The sequence below is a fragment of the Hemicordylus capensis genome, chromosome 5, assembly GCF_027244095.1.
Source record: "Hemicordylus capensis ecotype Gifberg chromosome 5, rHemCap1.1.pri, whole genome shotgun sequence".
Taxonomy (NCBI): domain Eukaryota; kingdom Metazoa; phylum Chordata; class Lepidosauria; order Squamata; family Cordylidae; genus Hemicordylus; species Hemicordylus capensis.
This window is the reverse complement of record NC_069661.1, coordinates 175,899,758-175,924,201: the sequence shown is the minus strand read 5'-3', so window position 1 is coordinate 175,924,201 and position 24,444 is coordinate 175,899,758. Positions and strand designations below refer to the sequence as shown.

The 24,444-nt window shown below is 41.1% G+C and overlaps 1 protein-coding gene across 16 annotated transcripts in view; it reads right to left on the bottom strand.

Annotated features, from left to right (window-relative positions):
* Positions 1-24,444, bottom strand: part of IMMP2L (inner mitochondrial membrane peptidase subunit 2) — a 753,382-nt gene that overhangs the window by 661,201 nt on the left and 67,737 nt on the right. The window contains exon 4 of one of the 16 annotated variants that reach the window (XM_053252309.1): positions 818-3,200. The exons of the other annotated variants lie outside the window; for them this stretch is intronic. Coding sequence (XP_053108284.1) covers positions 3,113-3,200 — 88 coding nt within the window. The 3' untranslated portion in view covers positions 818-3,112. Of the gene's footprint in view, positions 1-817; positions 3,201-24,444 lie in introns of those variants that run through there. 16 annotated transcript variants of the gene reach the window in all.

Genomic DNA, 24,444 nt, shown 5'->3' with positions numbered 1-24,444 from the left:
AAGAATACTTAAGCTGCTTCCTCTGGCTTGATAAGTATCTTGTGCTGAAGGGCTGCCTGCAACATGTGAAGGATGAAAAAACGCTATCAGGACACAGAGCAGCTCTTGGCATAGTTAAAATTCAAGAACCAGGAGGAAGAAAGCCCTCCAGATAATATATGCTCAAACAGCTGCCATACTGACCTGATGAGAAATTTAAAGCTTGCAGCAATTTTACAGTTTTTTGCAAGCGAGGTTTACTGGATCTCACTTGTGCTTGCGCAGCTTATATTTAGTCTCCAAGCTGAAAATTGGCAACTGTAACTACTCTTTTATTCACCTTAAGCAGGTCTTCAGGGATAGAAATGCCCATTTTGAAAGGGCTTAACATTCAATTATCTCCCACTCCCTCCCACTGGTTTAACGTTTCACCAAGCCTAACGACATTCGTGAAATGTCAGACACAGCACTTAGCTGAAGCGACTTTTTAAAGGGTATAGGGACTAATGTCCCAACAAAGAGATAACTAGCATTGCCACTGTTGTGCTGAAAGGCAGCAGGGGTAGAGGGTGAGAGAGAGAACAGTGGCTTTAAAGAAATATCATTCCAATAGTACATCAAGTGACAATTTTACACCTGAGTGATGATCCACCAGTTTGTACAGACAGGACTCCACAAGCACATAGAGAGGAGGAGAGAAGCACCATCTACTAGCAGGTTTGGCAGACTAATAATGCCAGTAAAGGGTGCTAGGCTGCAGTCCAGATACAAGCTTCAAGGGATTGTAATGCTTGCCTCAAAAATGTTTTATTAAAAAAAAAACACACACACAGTTGCCTGTTGTTAAATTAATGTTTTACTACAAGACAAACAACTCAGGTAGTAGGCAACATCTTACAGGAAACATACATCATTCTGCCACAGGAGAGAATTTCTGTTCTAAGAACCAAACAGCATTACATTCAGCATTTAATCTGGAACTTGCATGCGTTGTTGTTATTATTAAAAATCAACCACAAGGATTGGGAACTAGATGGGGATCATGGAGAAGGGAAAGCCTCCTTCCACCCTTTCTTGGTGTTCATCTTCCAAACTGACTTTTTTTTTATTTTTTTTAATGCAAGGCCCAACTGTATGATCAATATAATATGTGGTTTGGCCTTAAGATAGTTTCTAAGGAGATACCAGAGTACACTAAAAATGTTTTTAAGAAAGAATGCTTTTATCTTCACTAAAGTTCCCAATAACACCAATATTTCATTCAAGCTGCAACATAGTAAAACATTAAATGTGGATTGTGTCCTTATTTTAATATTTCTTATCTCAGTCTCCTTTTCTAAATTTCTATTTTGCCATTGACTAAAGGGAACGAAACGTGCATAGCAATGAGAGAGGACCCTTAGAATTCTGCAAGTTCCTTTAATATTTGACTGATATTTTGTATTGGCACTGAAACTATTATAAAAATTATAGGGAGAAGTGTCCTTCAATAAAATAAAATCAGCAAACTAAGAAAAGAAACATTTATTTGTTTCTCATCAGTGGCCCTTACCCCTGAATATTATTCATATCAACATTAGATGGTGCAGCCCATACTTTTTCAAGTTCTACGTTTAAAAAAAACTTACACCCAACAATATTTTATTTGAGCAATTTCTGTTTATAAATGGGGTGGGGGGACAGAAGGAAAAAGTCACTGAGAAATCTGCATGTATGGGGTGCTATATTGAGACTTTAACTGGTGGAGCGCCTTGGCATATCTGGCCACGAATAATTATTCAAGCTCCTCTGCAGATCACCTATGCCCCCTTGCAGAATGGATGTTGGAAGCATATATTTCTCATAGGTTCATAAAAGTTTTGTCTCCTTTTACATACTATATCTCATATCAAATGTATTTCATTTCTAAAATTGAAAATCAATACTTGCCCTTAATCTGATCACTCAAAGATGTTTGCCTAGAAAGTGATTTATCAGCAGTGGATTTATAGCCCAATATGTATATCAGGCCACTGCTAAAAGTTTGCAGATCTATATAACTGAGCACATTAAACAATCCTCCTGGGTAACATATAACCAGAAGCCACTCTCATAATTCAGCATGCACTATGGGAAGTGCTATTATACCAGCGTCTGCTCACCCTTTTAAAAAATCTAATCCATTTTTAAAAACTGGGCATAGCATGAACATAATGAATAAAATCACAAGTCTCCTTGTAGGTAGTTGAGAGCATTTCTTTTATACCTTTTATGTGATGTCTATAAACAGGCAGTTCCACAGGCAGTTCTACACCTTCGGTGCTGTTGTGGGCATCTGAAGCAATGCCACCACTGTTGTGCAAAAGCACTCTTGCATCAATAATAAAATTGTGTGATTGTGCTTGCACAGTGCTACATATGCAGCTTTTTTAATCCCAAAAGGTTAAACACTTGATCTAAAGATTCAATATTTCATGCTACATCCCACTGCAATCTCAAGAAAGCAGGTGATCAATGTTGTTAGAGATCAGACATCATGTTTCAACCTATGTCAGACATCATGTTTCAACCTATGAGTTTCCCTGCTTGCACTAACTTTAGCATACACAGACACAAACCAGAAAAAAGTGTTTCTACATACTAATCATGATTGCTGTGTCAGAGGGGATATTTGCAATGAGTTTTCTACTATTACCCAAGATCTCAGTACCCCCATTCCCAGGCTAGGAAAATATAAGAGAAAAGAGCATTGAATCTGGCTAAAATTGCAAGAGACATTTTAAAATGTTTTCTCCCCAGAAACGAGAGCTGATTAGCATATGAGAAATTAAAGCATAGGCACACCCTCAAATCTGTGTTTCAAAATGGCAGTCATGCTAACAAGCAATTAGGTGTAATTTCTCATTTAACCTTTATTTTACAAATTGGTAAATAGCTTGGTTTGATAACGGCCAGTAGTTCTAAAGTTCTAAGAAATAAATAGACGGGGTGGGAGCACAGAAGGAAAAAGTCACCGAGCAATCTGCAGGTATAGGGCAGATTTAAATAACATATTTAAATAGCTTTTCCAAGGAAAAGACATTCCAATGAGTCTATCCATCACAAAGATTGGGTTGTATCTACACTTAGGCTTGTACCATGGTGTGAGTACAAGTCAACTTCCCCGTGCCTTCTTCGCTGGAGCACTTCCCTTCAAAGACCACTGTGGAAGGTAGCAGGGATCATCAGGAATGGGGTGAAAGCTGCAGAGAATGGGGAAATTCCTTAAAACTGGGCCATGGAAGATGGTTGCACCTGGAATCGACAAATTCCCAATTTACTTCCCCATCTAACCCAAGAGTTTCCAACTCTCAGAAGCAGCTTTTTGAGTGGTTGCTGTGCATCTGTGCCCCTGCCATTATGCAAGCATAAGGTGAGATCAATCACATTGTCTTAATACTTCATTGTAAAACCATTGCCACATCTACTGACTTGGCAGTTACTAGAAGCAGTTGAGCAACACATACCATTATGTTTGCATCTATAACACAATGCTAATCACCCTGCTATGCAATTACACTTAAACATGTTAAGAAGTGATTCAGGAACTGGAAACATTTTTGCAGGCAGGCAAATAGGTCTATTAAATGCACCAGATAAACCAGAAGGGGACAGAGTAGAACCCAATAAAAAAAGCAGATAGAAGGATATTTTAGCTGGTCCAAGAGATAAAATGGCCATAAGAAAGATAGTATACCCCATGTAAGAGATATAGCATATAGGTGCTTAAATGCCCATGTCATAAGCCTCCAAGCCAAGATGTGAGAGCTGGAGTGCTTGGTTGCTAATGAAAACCTAGATAATGAAAACCATCTGAACGTATACCTGTGCCTAACTGAGCTTCTCAGGGACACAGGCTAAAGAACTTAGTCAGATAGGGGTAACAATAGATGATGTTCAAAAGTATCTGGACAAATTGAAAATTAACAAATTATCAGGGCCAGATGGCATCCGTCTAAGAGTCCTTAAAGAACTCAAATGTGACCTCCTTGCAAAAATATATAACGCATCCCTACAATCAGACTCTGTACCAGAAAATTGGAAACAGCCAGTGTAACAGACTTTCAAAAAGGGATCCAGGGGGACAGGGCCAGCTCTGGGGGATCTGGCGCCCTGATGCAACATTCTGTTGAGCGCCCCCCCCCCCAGCTATAGTAAAAAATGAAAATTCAAAATAAATACAATTAGTGTGTATTCAAAATTTTACTTAATTATGTACATAATATGTATTTAATATAATTATAATTATATTACTCCTATACTTAAAGAGCTATTTGGCTACCAATACGCTTCTGGGCAAAATACAAGGTGCTGGTTATCCTATATAATAAAGTGCCTGGCGTGCGTCCGTGTCTCCCGCCAAGGGAGACACGACCACCGGCACCAGGTGGCCATGTTGGCCGGTTCAGTCGCTGGGAGGCCAGATGCAGCAGCAGCGGGTCCGGGCCGACCGCGGGGAGGGCAGAGGCGGCAACGGCGGGTCGGGCCCGGCCCCAAGGAGAGCAGAGGCGGCGGGGGGTCCGGACCAGGAAAAAGCGGCGGGAAAAGCGGCGGGAAAAGCGGCGGCGGCGGGTGGCATTCTGGGTGGCGGCAGAACTCTCCGCCCGGCCAGGAGCCCAGAGGCGGCGGCGGCAGGCGGCACTTTTGGCGGCGGAACTGTCCGCCCGGCCGGGAGGCCAGAGGCGGTGGCGGCAGGTCCGGCCGGCCCGCACAAAGGCCAGAGGTGGCGACAGCGGGTCCGGCCCGCCCCTACTAGTGCCCGTTATTTAACGGGCTTAAAAATACTAGTAAGCTATAAAACCCTACACAGCTTAAAACCTTGGGTATTTAAGATAATGGAGCAGTCTTGGAGAGAGAGAGAGAGAGAAAAAATGGAGCAGTCTTGGCGAGAAAAAGAGAGTCCGTTCCCGTCGTTCCAGAGGTCCTCATCCTCCTCCTGTCACAGGCAGTCCCCCCCCCCAGCAGCACTTTCTCTCCCCACCGGGCTCCCTCCTCCCTGCCATTTTTGCCTGCCTGTCGCAGGGCTCCCTTGTGGGGCCGCCGGCCACCTCCTCCGTCATCACTGTGTCTGGTGCCATTTTCTTCTCACCGCCTCCCACAAATTCAAGCTGCCGCATGGCCGAGGGTATGGCTGTGGGGGTGCGTGTGTGTCCTTCTACACCCCCACCCCCGCCAGCGGCAGAAGATATCAGAGCAATGCTGTGGCCTGCTGTTTGGCCCGGTGTCGCTTCCTAATTGCGAGATACTTAATAGACTTCACTGCACAGGTATGCCTTGCAACTGGGAAGTTACGCCAGGCCAAACAGCAGGCCACAGCGCTGCTCTTGTTCAGTCGCTCCCACCGCTGGTGGGGAGGTGTAGGCGGTAGGACACGCACGCACCCCCGCAGCCATCTCCTCAGCCGTGCGGTGGCTGGAATTTAAATTTTTTTTAAAAGGAGGTATCATCAGCTCGACGCCCTCCTGCAGACTGCGCCCCGATGCAGCGCATCTTCTGCTTACTGGTAAGAGCCGGCCCTGCAGGGGGATACGGGAAATTACAAGCAACTGGCTTCTAAACAGCTTAATATCTGTTCTGGGGAAACTGATGGAAAGGACAAAAAGGACAAAATGGTTAAGAATATAGAAGAACAGGCCTTACTGAAGGAGAACCATCATGACTTCTGCAAAGGTAAATCTTGCCTTACCAACCTTTTGGAGTTATTTGAGAGTGTCAACAGGTATATGGATAAAGGTGATCAGTTAACATAGTATACTTGGACTTCCAAAAAGGTTTCAACTAAGTTCCTCAGCAAAGACTCTTGGGAAAACTTAGCAGTCATGAAATAAGGGGACAGGTTTATGTGTGGATTGGTAACTGACTAAAGCACAGGAAACAGGATATGTATAAATGGACAGTTATCTAAGGGAAGAAAGAAGCAGGGTTCCCCAGGGATCTATACTGGGACGAGTGTTCTTTACTTTGATCATAAATGATATATAAGTTGAGGTAAGCAGCAAAGTGGCCAAATTTGAAGGTGATACCAAACTATTTAGGGTAGTGAAATCCACAAGAGATTGTGAGGTGCTCCAGAAAGATCTTTCCAAACTAGGGGAGAAGGAAACAAAATGGCAGATGCGGTTCAATGTTAGCAAGTCTAAAGTGATGCATATTGGAGCAAAGCATACCCAACTTCAAATATATGCTGATGGGGTCTAAGCTGGTGACTGATGAGGAGATATCTTGGGGTCGTGGTGGACAGCTCGTTAAAAGTGTCAACAGAATGTGTGGCAGCTGTAAAAAAGGCCAATTCAATGCTTGGAATCATTCGGAAGGGGATTGAAAATAAAACAGCTAATATTACAATGCCCTTAATACAAATCTATGGTGAGGCCACATTTGGATTACTGCACACAGTTCTGGTAACTGTATCTTAAGAACACTGTAGAACTGGAAAAGGTACAGAATAGGGCAAGTAAGATCATCAGGGCCCTAGAGCACCTTCCTTATGAGGTAAGCCTACAACACCTTGAGCTTTTTAGTTTAGAAAAGACTACTAAGGGGAGGCATGATAGAGGTCTATAAAATCATACATGGTGTGGAGAAGGTTGAGAGAAATAGAGAGAAATTGTCCCCCCTCTTGCATAACACTAGAACCAGAGGTCATCCCATAAAATTGGCAAGAAATTTGAGAACGACAAAAGAAAGTATTTTTTCACACAATGCATAATTAACCTATGGAATTCTCTGCCACAAGATGTGGTGACAGTCAACAGCTTCAATGGATTTAAGAGGGATTTAGATAAATTCATAGAGGACAGTTCTATCAATGGCTACTAGTCTGAGGGCTATAGCCACCTCCAGCCTCAGAGGCAAGATGCTTCAAAATATCAGTTGCAGGAGAGGAACATCAGGAGAGAGGACATATGGGCTTCCCAGAGACTTCTGGTGGCCCAGTGTGTGAGACAGGATGCTGGACTAGATTGGCCTTGGGCCTGATCCAGCTGGGATGTTCTTAGTACATCTGATTTTTCAGATTTCAACAACAAGCTTCAACATTCACCAAAGTTCATTTCATCAACCTCCACTATCCATGCAAATGGTGTGATATTTTGTGGCTGATGTTGGAAGCACATGGATTCAAACACAATTTCTGACCGTTTTTGACCAATTTTCCCAGAAGCATTTAAGAGCATCATTTGCATTGCTACCACGCAGTAATATTATTGCCTTCTGCCTCTGCACATTCAGTTTCAGATTGTGTCCTCCTTGAGTTTACTATTGTTGAATAAACATTTGAATAAACTATTGTTGAAAAATCAATGTTGTGATTTTTCCAGTCACAACAGTGTGAGATAGTACCCAATCCTGTAAAGGCATGCAGAAACAGCAGATAGAACATTGCATGTATCACCACCAAGCTGCTATCAAATGCTATAAATGTCAGCTGCTGAAGAAAACATATGTCTTTCATTTAATGTCACTGTGATAGCTTGAAATCACTTTGGCAGCTGTAACAGAAAAGGAGAATTAACAGGTTGTTATCCTCTCCAGTAACAGTGGATGTGTGTATTTCAGATGATGGTGCTGCAGCTTTAGTAATATCAACAGCTGCATCTTCAGGAGCATGTCAAACATGGCACTCCTGTTGCATTAGCTCCTTTCTGTGAGCAGGATCTTCTACAGAATATCGGTATCATTCACAAAAGAAAGTGATCTTCTTTGGCCTACAGAAGTCACATCAGGGGTGCAATTCACAATAAGACTAATATATGTGCTCTTGCAGCACCTATGAGTCACATCCTTAGTCAATGGTGAGTTGACATAACTATTAATGATAACTAGCTGACCTGGTGCAGAGCATCTGCATCCTTAGTCCTTCCCCAGCGGCTGGCCATTTTCTGGGCCGCCACTTCTCCACACTGGTGGCCAGCTGTTTGCTGGGCTGCTGCTTCTCTCCTCCCCCCGCCCCCGGCTGTTCACCAAGCTAACGTTTCTCCTCCCTTGATGGCTAGCAACCCCCATCGCTAATCATCAGCTCGCTTGCGAACCCTCTTGAGAGCTGCCACACATGAGATTAGTGACAGGTATATCTAGGAGAATTATATATATAGATGGCTTTACCATAATAATAGTATTTGGGCCACATGTAAAGGAGTAGTTTGGATGGACCACCCACCATGGAAATAGGGAATGATCCAGCACACTGGTGAGGGAGAATAGTAATTGAGTCCAATTAAATATCACAAAAATAAAACATATTCTCCACTGAAAGTCCCATCAGTTATACAAGCAAGAAAGCCCAGGGTGAAAGTGTACCCGTTTACATCAACCAGGGTTGTAAAAAAGTGTTAAGCCTTGAAGATTTGCTGTAAAAGAATCTCCTTAACATTTTCTCCAATGATACTATGTTATGAGAGCAATCCTCAATTCAATAGTTCTAACAACTTGAAGATTCGATGCCACCATATATTGCAATTTAAATTATTGTCGTGAATATGAAAATATACCAGCAATTCATGATATTGGGCATTCTTCACAGCAACAGACAGCTCCAACATTGTGACTATGCTGTATCAAAATTCCAGCTCAATTCTGCCCAACAAGTTGTTTCCCTTTATGACAATCTACAAATGCAACAAAGTAAATAGTTGCAAAGCCATTTTATTTTTTACGCATTTATAATGTAATATAATATATCTGCAAGCAAAGCTACGTTTTCTGGCTGTCACTCCCACTTAGATGTGGCTTGTCCCATTCTCAGCCATTGTTGACTAGTACTACGTATCTATCCTCTAGAGCTGGGCTTGAACCCCCATAGCCCAATTATCTGTCCCTTCTGTATTTTGGCTTCCTTTCTGCTGGGTGTTTTTATGAGGCAAACCTTATATCATAAATTTAATGGTATTTTTCTAAAAGCCCCTTTTAGATTAAGACTAGTGTTGGACTCCATATACACCTTTTTTTTTTCCTGTGTTCAGGAAAGATACTAACAATTTTGTCACTATACATACATATCTATTGCAGTACTTCATCTGAAACAAGAACTGCTTTTTGTTCTTGCCTTTTTGCTGGTTTGTACCTACCTCCACAATGGGAAGACACTATACTCAATAGATAAGTAAAAATAATATGCAGAATTACATAAGCAAGCTCCACCCCCAGCTCCCTTACTACAAGTTCACTGCACAGTTTCCCTTTACAATCGAGACTATATGCTGACTCCCATATAAATGTAGTTTTAGCAATACTGATAGTTTGTTAAACATGTGGAACATACATTTGTGTTAATGTTATTTTATTATGCAATTTCTAGATAAACTACTGGTGAGGCAAGATGTTACCATAGTGACACAATTAGCCCTCCTCCCCCCCCCCCCCCGCAAAAAAGTCCAGTACGTTAAAAAATCAGTTTTAAAAGGTTTTTTGAAAGCCCTTTCAGAAAGGAGATAAGATGGAATTTCAGTTAAAGACAAAGCAGGGCATCCAGACTAGCCCTGCGCTACCATAAATGCTCTTGTGTTAACATAAGGCCTGCGCAAATTCAGATTCAAAAATTTGGATTGTATCCAGTATTGCCCCAAATGGATGGTAACTGGTAAAATCCAAATCCTGTTTTTAAAAAACAGATTGGTTAAATCAGAATTAATTCTGATATTTCAAAATTAATTTCAGAAATACTTCAGAATTACAGAATTTGTAAAATGGCACCATTCATAGACGTGAATGGGGAGATTGTTGAAAACTCATCAAAAAATCACCAGTTGGTCCTAGAGCCTTGAAACCTGCCACACATGTGAGGGACACGGTCAGGGTTCACTGTAGCAAATTTGAAGAAAATGGGTCAATTTCATGGTTTTCCATTCAATTTTTGAAATTCCACATGTGGGTAGAATGGTGGTTCAAGGAAGGGATACAGAACGTTTTGTAAAGTTCTGGCCTGAAAGAAGCCTTGGAAAAAATAACAGTCTGCCAATGTGGACTTCATGTGTTCCAGATTTCATAAATGTATGTCCATCCATTCCACAACAATAAAAGGGGGCATGCTGTAACTCCTTTTTATGAAGAAAAACATTGCAGATTCATGCACACGCTGGTGGGATGATGGGCCAAGGAGGGTCTTCAGTTTCAGAACTTATTGTAAAATTCTGGATTGTAACAAGCCATATTCCACTATTTTTAATAAAAATAATCAAGCATTCATCAAAGATCAGAGAACTGACCTATTATCTTCAAAGTGGGCCGTGTGCAGAGCATCTGCACCTCTAGCCACCTGCCCAATCACCACCACCCCTCACCACCACCCGCCCGCTGCCACTTCCCCTGTCACCGTTGTTTTCTATCCCTTCCACCACCACCTGGCTTCTTCCTTCCCCTGCCCACTGGCCCGACCACCAGCCAGTTGCCATCTCCGCCTTCTTCCCTGGCCACCCTCACCACTGTTTTCCCGCCCGTCCCTCGCTGATTTGCCTGTCAGCCCACCGCTGTTTTGTCATCCTGCTTGTCTGCTACTGGCCACCACAGTTTTCTTCAGCTGCCATTGCTGCCACCATTTTTTATCTCTCACCCATACCGTGGCTAGTCTATTCAGCAGCTCTCCAAACTCTCCCGAGAGCTGCCGCACACAGGATTAGCCACGGGTATGCCTAGATTGACTACAGGAGCCCTGACCTTTCCCATACATTTGTGGCAATTTCAAGGTTCTAGGACTAACCAATGATTTTTGGCGATCCCCCACCCATTTCCCCATTGACTGCTATTGGGGGGATCCAAATTTAAGATGGAATTCAGATTTGAATTCCAAATCTGATCCAATATCTGACATTACCAGAGCCCATAGAATCCAAATCCAAAATTGTAAAAGTCAGATTGGTCAAAACGGAATTTTCTGAATGTGCACAGGCCGAACTATTCAAGATCACTGACCAAAGGTAATAATTTCTGTTCTCAAACTAGTTCTTGAGCTAGCAAAAGATGATGAACTAGTGGTATCAGAATATGGTGTTCTACTAATTGTTCTACAATGCATACACTATCGCTTGTATATGCTCATATATGTCCCTTGGAAAGCTACTCATTCACCAGCAGTAGCACAATATTTCTAAGCACTTCATTGCAAAGAGTCCTTCCATCCAGCTCACTGTGGATGCTACCTGGAGTATTTATTTTAGATGAATTTGAAAGGGTTATGTATACAGGTGCACCAAAGAGGTAAACAAATCCTTAGAGCAATTTGATTTACGCAAACCAGTGGAGGCTTCAGAGGGTAGGAGAAGAGGATAACTGGCTAGGGCCCCAAGCAATAAAGAGCCCATTCTGACACGTATCACTGTAATGATGCAAGCTCAACTCTATGAACAGAAACAAAAATTACAGAAAACTACAGAAACTATTCCTGTGAATCAGAACTTATTTTACTGATTTTGACAGTGAACAATCCATTATGCTGGAAATACAGTCACAATGATGTGTTTTTATGATCTGCATTTGAGATGTCAACATGCAATTGACATTTGAAATAAACTGTCATTGTTTAAGGCTCATACTCGCATCTTTTATAATTCATTTCTATAGCTGACTTAATTTAACTTCCGTTGCCTAGAGAAAGTGCTAGTTATATTTTTCAAACTATTTATTGATTAATATATTGACTTACTATTGAGTTGTCACTGTGCACTTTCAAGAAGGTAAGTTCAATAAATATTATGGTAAAGCTGTAGTAGTACTCTACACACAACTGAGAGTTTTTTACTCAGTTATACAATCTGAGGCAGCTCGCTAATGATGCAAGGGAAGAAAGTAATTTCAGGTGCCATCTTGGCCTCCTGAAATATATCCAAAAGGGAAGAGAAGGAAAAACACATTATGGGATGTTTTCCCTGTTGGACATGTTTTACTGATGTTTCTCCAGTTCATGTGTCAGATAATCATGGGTTGGTTCAGACAATATGCATACAACCACCAGAGCAGACATAATAATGCTGAGGCATTCTACAAAATGGGCACATGTACAGGAGCAGCTCAGATTAACTTCCCACATGACTAAGGAGAAGGTGCTCCATCCAGTGCATTGAAATGGGGCAAGCACACACACATCCTTATTACATATGGTTAGACCATACAGTCAAGGATTATTTAAATCAGCCCCATGTTAAACTGAATTCTGACTTAATTTGTACCTGCAGATATCCATTTTCCAAGACTTGCATATTCATTTTTGTGCAATGATTATATTTAAATTAACCTCAAGAAGTACAGAAGTCAAGATCAGGCAGCTTTCAATGCTGTTATTAAGAACAGCTTGATGCAATCTGTGCCAAAAAGTCACACTTGTAAGATGAATGGTTCGCTTTTTGATAGCACCATTCTATATTGGGACATATGGCTGAAAACAGCACAGAAGGCAATTTCAACAGATATTGAAACAACTGTTCAAACTCTAACTCATCATTCCACATAATTTGCTACAGAATAAAATCTGAATAAAGTAGTGCTAACTGTTAGAAAAAACCATCCCTAAGTAACACTCTAGAGGTTAGTTAAGGGAGATGGTATTCTTTCCCAGTTTTATGAAGAAACAACATCAGAAACTGCATGACAGGCAAAAATTGTCAGTGACTTTATTTTATCATGCTCTGGTTTCAGTCTTGCTTTCATACAACATGTTGTTTAGAAAACTTACCTCAGGGCCTACCTGCTGAGCTGACAGCAGCCTTAAGGTTATAGATAGACACATTTACAAATGTCGATTAGAATATTAAAACAGCTGCATATCATTTACCATACGAGGGGAAGTGGCACATATTCACTGTCCTATTAAAAAACCTTTCTGCTCCCAACAAAAGAAGATAGACACTCTCATACCTCTACTTCCCCAAAATTCCCTCACGAGTCCTAATGACTCACCACCTAGAGACATACATATCAGGCAGTATAGAAATATGATAGAGATAGATAGATAGATAGATAGATAGATAGATAGATAGATAGATAGATAGAATTCCTCCCAGTAATTTCCAAGTCCTATGAAGTTCTCCTCATCTCAGTACCTGGAGAACATTGGCCAGCACTGACCATATACCTTTAATGCTAACTTTAACCAATCCAGCTATGCACATTTTAATCGTTTACCAGCTCTTCAATCCATAAAAGACACATACCAAAATAAAAAAAACAGACACCTACCTGAGGCACAAGGCAATGTCGGTGTTCCCAGTTGGTTGGCGTGCCTGCACGTTTGGAAGCCATCCCAGAAGCAGTGTGCAATAGTGCAGTTGCACAACTATTTAGAACAGCATGCCCACACTTGCTCAATGCAACTTACCTTGGCACTTCTTTGAAGCTGATCATTAGTCATTCAAGAAAATCTGTAAACTTGTCCTCTCTGATTTTCAGATTCTCCATTCCTGCCTCACAGGACCATATTTCACTTATCACTCATACCACAGTGTCAACATTCCTTTTTGCTTAACAGCTTTTCTTCTAGCCTTCTTCTGGGAATAATAATCTTACATAAAAACGAATTACCAAAACATGGAGGCAATGATTTTAGTCACTTGTGTAAGCCAAATATAGAATTAACCATCAAAAGATCCAGCCCAGCAATCTCCTTTGTTCACCATGCGGTCTGGTTAATATGACTCCTCCTCCCAGATGCACACAGGGGTCAATTTAAATGTTGTAGCTAGGTCAACAAGAAGGCCAGTGAATACACCTTCCCCATAGCATTGCCCTATATGATATAGGTTTAAAAGATTTCCATGTGAGTGCAGAGAACATGTCAGCAAGGGATGTGCCACTTGTGCATGCAGAAATGTTACACCCATTTCCGTATGAAGCACTACAAAGGGAAGAACCTCTATCAATTCCAGCAACCTTCACATGAGGGTGTAAACATTAAAGCTGCCCTGTAAAACCAGGTCTTCTGTAAGCAAAACCTTTTCAAGAAGGTTAATGGCATCATTTCGCTCTCAAGGTAGTATATGCTTGTGAAACTGAACTTCCAAGGATTTAACAGAATAGCTCTTTCTATACATTTCCTGGCATAGAGGAAACCTCAGTCCTTAAGATGCTCCTACACTCAAAGACTAACATCACAATACCCACCAGGAATAATTACTTATCTCCTGCTAACTGAGCAAAGAACCACCTTTTAAAAATGGCGATTCTCTTTATTTAGCAGGTGGCCACCAATTGGCCCTACCCAACCCCAACACAGCATTCCTCCTGGCTGTTGCTGGTGTCTCTTATGTCTCTTTTTTAGACTGTGAGTCCTCTGGGGGCAGGCAACCATCTTATCTATTTATATTTATATAAACCACTTTGGGAACTTTTGCTGAGAAGCATTATATAAATATTCATTGCATTTGTATTATTTTACAAGACAGAAAACAGGCAAGTGGAAGGGCAGAGGGAGGCAACTAAAATTAAGAGAATGCATATATAAATCATCATACCTCCAATCAATAAATGTATGCAATTCAGGAAGAATAGTGGCTATTAATAGAGCTGTATTAAGGCATATTTAGCCTTCTCAAACTGTCCTTAGTGAATGACTGTAGAAACCAAGTGAGGAACAGGAGTTGGAGTACTTTATAAATAGCTTCATATGTTAATCACTTCCATGCATCTGTTATTGGCAGAATTGCTACCTTTCTAAATTTGTAGCTTATTTGTTTATGACAATTCCATTAAACATATACCAACTCAAAACTACCCATTCACTGAAGCTTAAATTTTAGAACAAAATAAAAATTACGAATGAATGACAACCTTGATTACTTGTCACTATCATAGGAAGTATTAATCGGTTCACATTATTTTTAAAAATAATTCTGCGTTTTCTTTTCTATTCCATCAGTGTTCTTGCAGTATCTATATATTTTTGCTGAAACACACAGTTTTTCAGTAGACCTCCAAGTCTGGAGTATTTATAATTTGATTAGGTTATTCATGTGTATCTTATCCTAAACATTTGTAAACTTGGTTTACACTTTTTTTTTGCCTTTAGTTCTTAGCAAAATAAGTCTTGCTACAATAATTAAATATTGTTGTATAAAGATATTCAACATTATGAATGCATTTATTCAAACAAGATTAAAAAATAATAATAAGATCATATCAGTATTATATATCCCAGAATTCTATATCCCATCAATATTATATATCCCCAGAAATTGCCTGGACAAACACCAAGAGGGGCTGTCCATACAGGCAGGAGTGGTTTGTAAATATATATATGACGTTTCAACTGGCAGCTCAAAGAATCACTCAGAAGTCCTATTCCAAGGAAGAATGAACTCAGTGATCATTACCATGAAATTCTCATGTTGCGGGCAGTTTTCAGACAACTAGCCAAACGTCTGGATCCCAGGGAGTGCATGTTTTTGGTGAATGTATCAACTGAACCCACCAATCAGCCTTCCACCCAACATTCTTCTCCCATTTGTCACCAACATCTGAAGTTGGGCAGAGAGAGTTGGACAAAAGACTCGGGAACTGGAGTTTGGTGGGTTTGGCCTCTCCCACGGGAAGCATGCACTCCCAAAGGGACTGGATGTTTAGTGGCCGTCTGAATCCACCCTATTTAGGGTGGATTCAGACGGCCACTAAACATTCAGTCCCTTTGGGAGTGCATGCTTCCCGTGGGAGAGGCCAAACCCACCAAACTCCAGTTCCCGAGTCTTTTGTCCAACTCTCTCTGCCCAACTTCAGATGTTGGTGACAAATGGGAGAAGAATGTTGGGTGGAAGGCTGATTGGTGGGTTCAGTTGATACATTCACCAAAAACATGCACTCCCTGGGATCCAGACGTTTGGCTAGTTGTCTGAAAACTGCTCATCCCTTGCCAACCACAATTTTCCCAACCACAGTTTTGAGTATGCACGACTGGGATTTTGTGCTCCATCTTGCCTAAATGGATCTGAGTATGCATGATTTATCTCGTGATTTGGGTAACGAAAAGTGCGAAAAGGAGAGAAAGAGGAGGAGGAGAGAGAGATACACAGGAAAAGGAGAGAAGAGGTGGAGAAAGAGAGACAGAGAGGAGTGGGAGAACAACGAAAGGAAGTGAATGGAGGGGAGGCAAAGTGGTGCCCAGCAGAGCCAAGTGGAGCCCGCCAATGGCCACGGAGGAAGTCACTGGAGGTGTACGAAAGGTGACAAAGAGAAAACCTTTTGAGTTTCTGGTCCATGGAGTAGTGAGTGAGCGAGCGAACCGGTGGGTGGGCAAGCAGGCAGGCGGGGAAAGTTGGTCCTCTGCTGCCTTGTTTCGGCCAGGACACAGTGAGAGTGGGTTTTTAGTGTTTTCCCTCCTTGTTTTTGAGGTGCTTTTGCAACCATGGTGCCCCTAACTCCCTCATTCCCATTGACTCGCCAACCACAGTTTTGCCAACCACGGGGTTTTGCAAGAACATAACCTTAGTGGTTCAGGAAGGATATTTTCCTCCCCTTTGCATCAACTTCTGATTTGCATCAACCGCCTTGGGGTTGTCTAACCGCCTTGGGGTTGTCTTTTAACGAAAGGCGGTATATAAATGCAACAATAAATAAATAAATAAATAAATAAATTTTATTTATTATATATACTTTTGAGTTCCCCTTAACATGAGACTAATGGAAAGTTTAACATAAAGTAGCACAATTTTAGTAAAGGTATAAAACACATTAGAAACACATATTGCTCTTAACTTAAAAAAAAAAAAAAGCTCACTTTTCCTTTAAAATTCACTGCTTTATATCCCCTCTTAGAAAAATGCTAAGGAAAAGTAATTGAATTAGGTTAGGAACATAGGAAACTGCCATATACTGAGTCAGACCATTGGTCTATCTAGATCAGTATTGTCTTCACAGACTGGCAGCGGCTTCTCCAATGTTGCAGGCAGGAATCTCTCTCAGCCCTATCTTGGAGAAGCCAGAGAGGGAACTTGAAACCTTCTGCTCTTCCCAGAGTAGCTTCATCCCCGGAGGGGAATATCTTGCAGTGCTCACACATCAAGTCTCCCATTCATATGCAACCAGGGCAGACCCTGCTTAGCTATGGGGACAAGTCATGCTTGCTACCACAAGACCAGCTGTCCTCTCCTCAACTGTATCAAAAAACAGTGGCTTTAATTCTGTCAGCTTAATACCATAAACACCAACAATAACTTGTATTGTGTTTACAATGAACAAGTCACAGCTACACAATGTTATGCTCTTTTGCGCAACTTTAATAGTCCCTGTTAGCATGGTATTTTAAATATTCAGGTTTCATTTTGTCAACATCTTGTCTTCAAAAGGACTATTCTTTGTTATGATTCTGTCCCCCAAAATAACTTGTTAATGCTGTCGCCACCACACACAAAAGCCCTCAATCCCAATACAAGCACTGTATGAGACAGCCAAGTTTAACCACATAGTATGCAAGTTTAACTCATTAAATGGGTGATTTACTATGACAGTTGAAAGGCATATGACAACATTAAACACTCTTGCTGATGTCCTGTCATTGGTGTTCCTTTTTAATATTACAGAGCAAAGCCTGAAAGTCACTGTGGAAGCTTTCAAAGACATGAGTGATTAGAAAGGCACACACCTTAAATAGGAAGAAAGAAACAATCACTTGTCAAGTATCATACACACAAACACACATACACCACAGAATTCCCTTTTAAAGAACCCCTTATGTTTTTTAAAGCTTATTTCTCCCTCATCCAGAGTCATGATATTTTACTTATGAGAAAGATTTCCTACTCCCAAGTAGTCTATGAGTAACATTGGATACAATGAGTTACATTAGAAGCCCCCCAACTTTTCCAGGCTACAGAACCTATGATAATTTAATATTTCACTTCAGGGGACTGCATTGGTAACCCCCATACCCCAAGCATGGAACGCTGTATGACTCACAATGTGAGTTGTTCGCTAAGAAAGACTAACATTTCAAACCCAATATTAATGATAATCCATGCTTCAATATCTCAATTTGCCGCATTTCAGCTGAAACGACACACTGTGGTTGATCTAAAGTCAATCACCACAGATCAGGTACATTCTATAGGCCACTCTCCCACAATCATCACAGCTTTTGTGTGGTTTCTTGTCAGCTATCCTTGGGCACACACATCTTGCACACACACAAATCCTACATCTTCTGTTCATCCAAGTCAAACACAGATGTCAACGGTTCCCTTTGTGAATATGATTATATCTCTGAGGGCATGTCTGGCTTGTTGTGTCTCATAGCACCTACATAGGTCAGCTTCTTGCTCAGGAGAGTTTCTGCCAGTCGAACACTGGAAAACGAGTTATCTCCCAACCACAATCCTCTGAGGGAAGGTTCAGATGAACACAGTCCTGCACATGAAATGACATAAGGACCGCAGAAGCTCTTTTTTGAAGGCTGTGTCCCACTAGGGAAAAGAGAAATGACCAGGTATGTACAAGGGATGATTGATCCACTGATGCCAGGCTTACTGAAACCAACATGTTGTGGTTGCTGCTGTTGTGATCCTTTTGGCTTTGTTCTGCTGGCTAAAAAATCTGTTTTTGTGAGGTCAGATCAGGGCTTCTCAACGTGTGGGTCCCCAGATGTTATTGGACTTCAACTCCCATCATCCCCAGTCCCATTGGCCTTTGGTTGGGAATTATGGGAGTTGAAATCCAATTACATCTGGGGATCCACACGTTGAGAACCCCTGGTTCAGATGCTTCTGAAAATTTTACTTGTTCCAAACACTACGGCCAATATTGTGAGAGGGGCTTGTTTAATCTAACCCGACTCAGGAGCACAGAACTATGCAGTGTAATGCCTCTGACTAATTTTCAGACACTATCATCTTTCAAGATCAAGTGAGCTTGCAAGAGGAAACAAAACTGAAGTTTACAAAGAGAAACAGAGTGCTCGCTCCTATCCCAAATGCCTTAACATGAGAATGGGATTTAAACCACACCACCAGAGGGAGTCCATTCATTTTGGGTTGGTTTACTACCCTGTGTCATATTGTTATTAATAACCTGAATATGACTTGTGAGGGGTCATACTTGTGGATGGCCTGTTGGTATTGTGTACCAACGTGCAGGTAAAACAAGGGCAAAGCTGAATGTGCAGTGGCTTACTTATTTATGCACATTTATGCAGCCAGAGGTATAAATATACCCCAACATCCATATAAGGGTTTAAAAAACAGATCACACTTTCTCTAGATACAAGCTGGACTTCAAAAGCAATTAGGGGAGAAATCATTTATCTACTTATTTGGAATAGTAGATCGAAAGCTACAGTCAGAAATTAGTTTCAGGATGTCTTTAAACATCTAAAATTCTAGAGGCAGCAGAAGAAAAATAGCAACACCAGAGCTAGGTGGGGAATGCCAGCTTTAAGTTGCCTTATCACTAGAGTTGGCATGGCATAAAGAAAAACTCCTTTTGAATCAAGTCTACCGTGTTCCAACAGTGCTATGAAGAGAAAATGCAGTGGCTCGAAGCCACAAACCTGTACAAGGGAAGGCAACTTATTATCCTTTCTAGTTTTGTGTGATGGCTGGCAGGAAAGGGATCCCAGTACTTGCATCCAAAAGTTGTTCCAATATTTTCCCCCAATCAATACTTTTTACATCTCAGAAAAATTAGTTCAGAATAACACCTGTCATTCCAGGGGTCATTCTGGTATTACCCCACCTGTCTTATCATCTGATGGAATTTGTCTGTTACAGTAGTGCTCCTAGCAGTAGTGCTACCTTTGGTTGATTTCATCATTCCGTAAGCTTATTTCAACCAATTATCCTGAGGTGGGGAGAGATCTAGATCTTACAAACTGTGTTTAATAAATTATAAACATAGTACGTTGCATTGTATTCCTACTTCTCTTAACCATACAAATATTGTGTTGAACAGAGAAAATGTCTGCGCTAACCAAATGAAAGCAGAGTTTGGAGAGTAATATATGCCAACTGTTCATTAAAAGCTGTAATCTGTAAAATGACTTATTATTATTACATTTATATCCTGCTCTTCCTCCAAGGAGCCCAGAGCGGTGTACTACATACTTAAGTTTCTCCTCACAACAACACTGTGAAGTAGGTTAGGCTGAGAAAGAACTGACTGGCCCAGAGTCACCCAGCAAGTATCATGGATGAATGGGGATTTGAACTCAGGTCTCCCCGGTCCTAGTCCAGCACTCTAACCACTACACCACACTGGTTCTCTTTGCACATGTTGCATCTTAATATCACTACAAAGCAGAATTTAAAAGATTTCTCAAATATATTCTCCAAGCCTCAACTGGTGCTTTTTTGGCACAAGTGTGGTTAAAAACAAAACAGAACACTCCTGAAAAGAAGGCGGGGAGAAGCTACATTAGAATAACTTCAAGATACCAGAAAATTAGTTAATTACCGAGGCAGTGGTGGTGGTAATGAATGTATAAACCAGGTACTTCGGATTCCCTCCCTTAAAAAAAATAAATCAAAATCCATATAGATGATAAATCCCAATGTAATATTTTTCTTGTGCATTAAACTTTGTATCTTACCCTTATTATTCTTCAAATATCTCCAATAGTTAAAGTCTATCAAGGAGGGTGGTCATGATAGCTGAAGAAGGACATCCCAAAATTATTTTCTCTCCCAATGTTTCAGTTCACTTTTCCTTCCTCTATATATTATGTGAAATACCAGACCAGAAGGCAGGAATGGATCACTACAGAATCATTAGGCAATGATCAGATAATTGCATAATCATACAACAATTTGGTTCTGGAGGATAACTAAACCCTATAGTGGTAAAACTGCCGCCCTGTAACCAGAAGGTTACAAGCTCGATCCTGACCAGGGGCTAGAGGTTGACTCAGCCTTCCATCCTTCCGAGGTCGGTAAAATGAGTACCCAGAATGTTGGGGGGCAATATGCTAAATCATTGTAAACCGCTTAGAGAGCTCCGGCTATAGATCGGTATATAAATGTAAGTGCTATTGCTATTGCTATTGCTATAGAGCTCAATGGGGAAATTGCTGGGAAGGATTAATGCCCCAGAATTCTGTGTGTAGCTTCATCATCATCATCATCATCACCATCACCACCACCACCACCACACTAGGGTTGCACCTAGTTCCTCATTCCTTTAACAGGTCACCCCCATCCAATGCAGAAACCACTCTCTGAAGCAGGAGCCTCCTTCTCAGGACTGGAGCCTCCAGGCAATTTATTTGGCTTCGATCCTTTGAAGCAAATCATCGCACAGGCCTAAAAATTTGTCACTTCGCCTACTCATAGAAACATAGGAAGCTGCCATATACTGAGTCAGACCATAGGTCCATCTAGCTCAGTACTGTCTACTCACCTTGCGGCATTCACCTATTCTGTGAATACAACTGCACTAGTACTAACTAGGGTATGACTGCAATGAATGCTGGGCCACCCCAAAGAGTGGTGCTGCTGCTACATCAGGCAAGTGAGAGGAGAGGAGACCCCTGTCCTCCTATGCCAGGGGTGTCAAACGGCCGTCCAGCCATTGCTGCCCTACAGTTCCCATCATCCCTGGCTACTGTCCTCTGTGACTGGGGTAGGCCAACGGGCTGCCGTTTGACACCCCTATTTTATACCCCTATTTTATTTGACACCCCATATAACACAAGCAGTGATGCCTAATATGGGCACTGAAAGCCCAGAACACACTTCTCATATTGTCTAGACTACAACAGCAATACTGCTTACACACTAATTATTATTTACAATATTTACTGTATATACTGCTTTTCAACAACAACAGATGTTCTCAAACAAGTTTTACAGAACAAGGTAATGAGAATTGCTCCCTGTTACCAAAGGGCTCAATAGTGTGTCTTGAAATGTCTAGATCATCATTTTCAGAACTGCCACTTTTGCCACTGGACTAGACATGTAAGTGGGGGAAAGCCCCCTTCTACCATTACTTATCCATATGGTAATGGAAGCCTCACCATTCAGAGAAATCTCTAGGCAACGCATTTCTGAAAAGAAGCTAGAACTGGTTCTGGCTCTTGGTCATGGAATTCTTTTGCATGTGATTTTACATTCAGTTTGGAAAGGTGTGGAGCTACAAATGATGGAATTATTCAGTAAAGGATGACACATATGCATGCTTTTTAAAATTATTATTATTTCTATACCACCCAAAACGTGCATCTCTGGACAGTTTACAATTAGTTTTACCAATGTTAATTATGATCTTATTCCTCTATTTTATTTTATTTTATTTTATACTTGTTATATTGATATTGATATTTGTATTTTTTTTAATGTTCTCTTTTCTGGTCAATGACTGTAATAAAACTGAACTGCACTGAACATTTTTTCCATTCTAAAAATCAGCAGAGCTCACATGGATGAAGTAACTCAATAACACTGTCCTTTGGAAAACCACAACAGAAATTGTTGTGTGTGTGCATATGACCCTCTCTGCTTCTTCGAAACACGCTCCCATGACTTTCATGCTGCATATTCTGCAACTCAGACTCTTCTTTCATTCATCGAAGAGACAGGTATGTGACATTTTATATTTCAGTCAACTCTATTCTGAGATATAATATGTTCTATGAACAGCAAGAATACAGCACAATGAATTGAGACCTTTATAGGCAAGGTCATCAGCTGGAGTAATTTAGCATAGCCTCAGTGATTTCAGGGAAACTTCAAATTTATGCCAGTTCAGATTTGGCTCACAGAACTGAAGAGAACTCCCACAGGAGCTTTTTTCAAGTATCATAAACATCTACTTTGCTGTCAACTATGTTCCAGCCACACCAAGGTAAAGCCAAGCTTTAGGAACCTAATGTTGCTCCAAGGGCTTATCAGATCACATCTTTTTTATACCTACAAACACGCAAACTATCTGGCACAGAAAGTTTATTCCATGGAAGGAGTGAGGAAAATATTCTACTCTTCAAAGGATTTTCTTCAAAAAAAAATTATACGAAAGAGTTCAAACTCATTTTCGAAGGAGATCACTTCACTGAGTCATCATACAAGTGTTTATACTTCTATTAGAAGCATCCTTTTGTGACCTTAGAGATGAAGATGATTGGTGAATATCTGAGACTCATCTCACAAAAAGCTCATATACGTTCCCCCTAGAATAAAATTGAAATAATTTTCAGTTAAGGTGACCTAATGGTGCAGCAGAGAAATGACCAGAGGTTGCTGGTTCAAATCCCCGCTGGTATATTTTCCCAGACTATAGGAAACACCTACATCAGGCTGCAACAATATAGGAAGATGCTGAAAGGCATAATCTCATACTGCACGGGAGATGGCAAGGGTAAACCCCTCCTGTGTTCTACCAAATACAACCACAGAGCTCTGTGGTTGCCAGCAGTTGACACTGACTCGATGGCACACTTTACTTTAATGGTGCAGCGGGAAAGTAACTTGCCTAGGGAGCAAGAGGTTGCTGGTTCAAAATTCGAATCAAACTTGTATGTTTCCCAGACTATGGGAAACACCTATATCGGACAGCAGCGATATAGGAAGTGCTGAAAGGCATCATGTCACACTGTGCAGGAGATAGCAATGGTAAACCCCTCCTGTATTCTACCAAAGAAAACCACATGGCCTCGTGGTTGCCAGGAGTCAACACTGACTCAAGGGCACAACTTTAACTGTTGCTAAAGTAACAAGCCTAATTTGCTTTCAAAGCTTCTTGTAAGAATGTAGGGAGAGGTAGTTGGTTGTAGCTTTGTTTTAAATGTTTTGGATCCATAGATGCCCTTCCACTAGCAGAAATTTTTTCCATTGATTCAAGGACTGTATCTAACAAAAGGGAATGATGCAAAAGGAAAGTGAATCCCAAATCCAGATGAGTTCACACAAGCTCCTGTGCAAGACTTTGCTTAAGATCTTATCTTCTTTATTCATCAGGTTTTTCATACTGTAACACAAGCAGGTAACTGGAGCCCTGCACTGTGAGAAATGTTCCACTAGTGCTCGCGCAATAATTTACAGTAATTTTCTACATCCATTCAGTGGATGACATCTTAACCAAGCATATGCACTTCACAGGACTGCAGGGGCATGACAGGAACCCCTGAACAACACACACACCCCTGCACATGCTGTTGCACAAGAGCCATTAGACATCCAAGCACTGCTCACACTCCAGAAAGGCTCTGCAAGCTCAGAAACCCATTACTGAGTGATGCGTTCTGGGCTTGTACAGCCCTTCTGCAACGCAAGAAGCACTTTAAAATCTAACGGTTCTTGTGCAACAGTGTGCACTCTGGGGGAAAGGGGGTGTTGCACATGGGTTCCCACTGTGCCCTCACACTCCTTCCAAATGTACATGCTTCATTAGTCAGGATGTAAGCCACTGCTTGGATCAGTGTTTAATCTGAACAAATATTTGTTAACATGAACATATAAGATCAATATAGTGCACACACTACTTTTCTTATTGGGCTCTTGACTTTTTCCCAAACATCATGTGAAATACAATCAGCATTTGACTAAATAGTGC